Genomic DNA, 5,112 nt, shown 5'->3' with positions numbered 1-5,112 from the left:
TAGGACAGTAAACTTGAGTAGTTTTGATCAACCGTATGACAATTCAGTAAATTTAATGTTTGACAGGCACTTATATGCTTAAAAAGGTGACACTGTCACTGTGAGGTGATATAATCACGGACGATATATGAAGAATAACAAGAACAACATCACAAATTAACAAAAATACATCGTAGTCCCAAAATGCTTGCACAGTGCATGAATGAAAGCAAGCTGAAAGACATGGTTAATTCATTGATTCTGGAAAAACAAATAACCATGCAGAATTTTCTGGTGGTTGGTGCAAAAGATGAAACAATAAGTAGCCTGGACTTGTTTAGAATGAGGTGCTAAGCTAGGGTTTGGTGCAGCTGCTTTCCAACATCACATAATTCTTTGGTTCCAAGTCACTGTCCTCAATACCCAACCTGACTTTCCCCGGGTTTGCTCTTCATTCCTTCCATACCCCAAAGATCAAATGCAGCTATATGTCTTGATAAAAATAGAGTGTTCGTTGCCAAGCATCTCACACTCCAAAAGAAAGCTGTACTTCTTGCACGCCAAAAATACATCAGCAAAATCAGCTATTTTGCGCCGACAGCTTATTCGAGAATTCTCTCTCCGGTGGAAAAGACGTTCCACACCACTGTCCCTACTATGTACAGTATAACAGACACCTGAAACACATTATCCCAAGAACCTGGATATGACAATAGGAAGAAGTAAGCATATATAGTTCACACAAAAAAGGTTGCGTATTATGTGCAACGATGGGGTTTCACCTTTCTGGAGAATGTAGCCAGTGGCAGCAGTACCAAAAACTCCTGCAAGCACACCGGCAGTGTTGGACAGCCCGAGAAGTACCCCCTGAAATTTTATTTTATGGGAGCATTGCTTAGTTAGATGCAATGATGAGATCACAGGCCCAAAGGAGCAACTAAAGGTTAGTTTCTTATTACCGCATAACGTGGTCCTATATCCTGGTGATTCGAGTAGAGCCCAGACTGAGAAAATGCATCACTCCCCTGCCGAAAACATTGGGCAGAAATGTGAGCTTGCATTTATTAGTACTAGAATTCACTTATAAGTGGCAATCATCAATGCAGTCAGTTACCTGACTGCAGGCCATACACAGTACCGCCATGGCTGGGGTTCGGACTTTGCTCAGCAGTGTCAAGAAGAAGGCTGGTCCAAGAAAACCGATAGATTGCATGATCTACAGAAAGAAACAGTGTATGTCAAGATTTGTAATTGTGCAGTTAGGTGGTTCTGGTTTTGCCGGTTCCCCTGAATTAACCATGCGTTGTATGGTTTTCGGTCTGGTTTTCCCTATAAACTAGACCATTTTCCCTCTTCTATAAATGCACAGTCAAAAAAAAAAATTTGTGCACCCAACTTTTGCCAAGAACCCATACTAGAGGAAATAAGAAGTTACCTTACGGACGTTTGTTATGGAAACCCCCTTGGCAACAAGAGTGTCGGCTATCCAGCCACCAATATTTGCAAACACGGCCATGGTCAGCCATGGCAAGACACACAGAAGCCCAGACTCGGTAAGATTGAACTTGAGAACCTGCATATGATCCAGTACAGCATGATGATGGTGTCTGCTATTGAGCAATGATGAGTGCCAAACACTTGAATGAAACTTACCTGATTGTAGTACGTGGGCATCCATGTTAGGAGAATAAATGTTCCCCAGTTATGGCAGAAATGGGATATTATGAGAGCCCATACTGGAGGCTTGGATAGGATTAACCTCCATGGTATGGAGCTAACAGGCTCCTTTGTGGCATTACCACCTAGGATGTGTCTCTTTTCATCTTCACTTATATCCGGATCTTCACTCGGAGAGCTGCGTGCCTAATTCAGAACGGAGAGTAGCAATTAGCAGAATAACAAACAAACAAACAAACAAAAAGGATGAGTGAGAATCTAAGAGGGACTTGCCTTGCGCTGCCACAGTGCAAACCAGATGCTTCCCAGGGACCCAAATGCATAGAACACAGAAGGCCAGCCGAATTTGCTTATCAAGAAAGGCGAAAAGGCCAGGCCGGTAACGGAACCAAGGTACATGCCACTGTATACCAACGAAAGAGATCTGCTCCTCTCTGAAACCGGGATCCATTTGGAAAGAATGTTGTTCATTGCCGGCATGGCAACTCCCTGTTAGACGACCCAAGAAAAAACAATCAAAGACAGGAAGAGAAGGTCTGGATAACAAAAACTTTGTTATTCAGTAAAAGATGCAGAACTTTAGTCTGCATTTTAAAGTGTTTGTTGTATATGTAGCAAGCATAAATAATGTAGAGTGACAGTTGAAGACATGAACCTCGCCGATCCCCATGAAAGCGCGCACGATGAGTAGGAATGGAAGGCCGAGCTTGGCAGCGACGGGCGTAAGCATAGTTGCGATTGACCACCAGACGACCCCGAATCCCAGTACCACCTTGCCGCCAAACCTGTCAGCCCAGATGCCTCCAAGGATCTGCAGGAAATAATAGTTTGACGACATCAAGTGCTGGTATTTGTTTTACATTGATTTGGGACTGAAACCAGAAAGAATTATTCAAGTATCTGTGACTGCAAAGGACGATGAAATAGATGCAGAGAAGAAAAAAAACCTGAGTGAGAAGGTAGCCCCAAAAGAAAGACGACTGGATGAGGCCAACAGTTGCTGGACTCCAACCATATTCTGCTGACATGGGAAGGATGGCGATGCTCATATTGACCTGGCACAGCAAACGATGGATGGATGAGCACAGCGGAACCAGATCCTCTAACGTGGTGAAGTGAAGTCAGAGAAGAGCAATTCCCTGACTTTCCTTCTTCAAAAACATATGATCCGAGTCTAAATTGATTTAAATTTATCTGGGTATATACTAACATTCATTACTTGCCATAAAAAATTATGAGGTAAAAAAATTAAGTTCATACATTTTATGCTACAGTGATTATCTACAGTAATCACCTGAAAAACACAATGCATAATACACACACAGTATCCTGACTTTTCTTCACAAATTTACACTAGCTTACTACTGTAGCTGGGTGACTTTGTTTCAGCACGTTAGATCCTCTAACGTGGTGAAGTGAAGTCAGAGAAGAGCAATTCCCTGACTTTCCTTCTTCAAAAACATATGATCCGAGTCTAAATTGATTTAAATTTATCTGGGTATATACTAACATTCATTACTTGCCATAAAAAATTATGAGGTAAAAAATTAAGTTCATACATTTTATGCTACAGTGGTTATCTACAGTAATCACCTGAAAAACACAATGCATAATACACACACAGTATCCTGACTTTTCTTCACAAATTTACACTAGCTTACTACTGTAGCTGGGTGACTTTGTTTCAGCACGTTAGAGGAGCCGGTTCCGAGCACAGCACGTACCCAGACAAACCATTGTCCCGTACCGTAAGCATGCAGATACTACATACCCGATCCATGTTGCAGAGCAGGAAGGAGAAGAAGCAGAGGACGACGATCGTCCATCGCTTGGGGAACCAGGGCGCGTCTTGTCCGGGCAGGACCGCCTCGGCCTCGACGGGGACGTCAGACTGTGACCCGGTCATCTCGAACTTGGCCTTGCAGTTCCTGGTTGGTACCACGCAGCTGGAGGCAGTGTCCAAGCCGGCGGTGAGGTTCTCCCGCCTCTTGGGCTTGTGCCAGCCGCTCGTCACCGCCGGGTCTGAAGAGTACAGGAAGCACTCGACCCTTGAGGAGAGTAATCTACGCTTGGGGCAGAACCTCGTCAGAGGCTGCTGAACGGATGCTGGCGTTTGCCTGCCATTTCTATCTCCAGGGACCAGGGAGCACACCGGCCACCTGCAGTGTGGCGATGTATGCTGCTGTTTTCCTCCTGTAACAAGAACAAGCATTAGAATTCATTCAATTTTCCCTTGCCGTGGCATCCAGGCATGGTGACGAATGACAAGATTACATCATCCCCTGGCTGGAGAAGAGCTAAGCTAAATGGAAGACCTCATCAGCTTGCAGCATTGAATACATACATACATACATACAGGCATGGGAGCGTTTCAGTCAGGCAGCAACTGGGTTATTCAGAAAGCAAGCAAGCAAGCAAGCAAGCAATGGGGATAAATCTTGCAACCCTGGTCTGTGCATGCATTCTGTGTATAATTAGGCACGGTAGAATTGAATTCAGGGTTTAATTAGTATCTGTGGAATCGACGACCCTGATATGATAATTAATCAAAGGGAAATCTTGAACGGCAGCTAGCTGCAACTAAATCAAAGAAACACGTACGGACCAAACCAAAACAGACTGGAATCGGAAATACTGAGCGCACCTGCTGAGGAGAGGGGAGAGGCGAACGCTCTGTTGGAAGAGAGCACAGCCCCCATAGCCATGGCAGCAAGATGAATCGACTCCGGCCGGCCGGCCGGCAAGCAAGAGTTGGCTGCCGAGCGAGCGAGCAAAGGGGGTCTCAGCTCAGCTCAGCTCAGCTCAGGGAAGAAGAAGAAGAAGATGATGAGGCGGTGGCACCCATCCCCTTGGCTGGCCCGCTGGCTCTGTTGCTCTGCTTCTGGGGAGTGGAAGGGGGGAGGAAGACGAGAGGTGGACGTGCGGATAAGCGGCGGACTCACTCTCACCTAGGACTAGGAGAGTAGGAGACCAGACCGGCCCAGATGAGTGAGTGGACGGAGTAAAATCTGTCTGCCCCTCCTTTGTCCACGCTCTCGCATCCAACTAGGCGTCCTTGAGTGAATCAGCTGTCGCGTGCGTGTCGTGTCCCCCTCTGGTTCACGGGGCTCTCCTCCCACTGACGACTGGGCCCCGCCTAACTACTGCGTGATTTATAGCTTCTGAAAAATGCCCGACTATTTTCGTATTTTTTTTAGAATTCGGTAGGTGAGCTGCTCGATATATTAATAGAAGGAGATTGGCTCAGTTAATAAGGGAAACCAAAAACCGCACAAAATGACCCAGTTTATAAGGAAAACCGAGTCGAAAACCTGAAAAGTGGAACAAGACTAACACACGCCCTAACACGCCACAAAGTCGATGCCTCCATAGGTGGCGCCTTCAAGAAGGTAGCGGCATAGTTGCCGCCGTCGCCCGCTCCGAAGGAGCTTGGGTTTTCACCCGGAGACCATACGA

At 45.9% G+C, this 5,112-nt stretch overlaps 1 protein-coding gene across 1 annotated transcript; it reads right to left on the bottom strand.

Moving 5' to 3' along the window:
* Nucleotides 1-203: 203 nt before the first annotated feature.
* LOC124657783 (probable anion transporter 4, chloroplastic) lies at nucleotides 204-4,650 on the bottom strand. Its single transcript, XM_047196293.1, has 11 exons — nucleotides 4,301-4,650; nucleotides 3,428-3,849; nucleotides 2,604-2,711; nucleotides 2,312-2,467; nucleotides 1,930-2,145; nucleotides 1,633-1,842; nucleotides 1,415-1,552; nucleotides 1,094-1,195; nucleotides 939-1,004; nucleotides 762-846; nucleotides 204-679 (listed from the first exon to the last, which is right to left on the bottom strand). Exons 1-11 carry the CDS (start codon nucleotides 4,359-4,361, stop codon nucleotides 582-584), a joined length of 1,662 nt encoding a protein of 553 aa, XP_047052249.1. The 5' UTR covers nucleotides 4,362-4,650; the 3' UTR covers nucleotides 204-581.
* Between the last annotated feature and the right edge of the window lie 462 nt (nucleotides 4,651-5,112).

This window comes from Lolium rigidum, chromosome 5, assembly GCF_022539505.1.
Source record: "Lolium rigidum isolate FL_2022 chromosome 5, APGP_CSIRO_Lrig_0.1, whole genome shotgun sequence".
In the NCBI taxonomy this organism is placed as follows: Eukaryota; Viridiplantae; Streptophyta; class Magnoliopsida; order Poales; family Poaceae; genus Lolium; species Lolium rigidum.
The sequence above is the reverse complement of the archived record's forward strand: the minus strand, read 5'-3'. Positions and strand labels throughout refer to the sequence as shown.

What these genes read in the sequence shown, in the direction of transcription:
- LOC124657783 (XM_047196293.1), bottom strand. Translation starts at nt 4,361, where the DNA reads ATGGCTATGGGGGCTGTGCTCTCTTCCAACAGAGCGTTCGCCTCTCCC. An exon ending in TTGCACTGTGGCAGCGCAAG is followed by an intron (nt 1,843 to 1,929) that starts GCAAGTCCCTCT and finishes GTTCTGAATTAG; the next exon opens with GCACGCAGCTCTCCGAGTGA. An exon ending in CCATAACAAACGTCCGTAAG is followed by an intron (nt 1,196 to 1,414) that starts GTAACTTCTTAT and finishes TTCTTTCTGTAG; the next exon opens with ATCATGCAATCTATCGGTTT.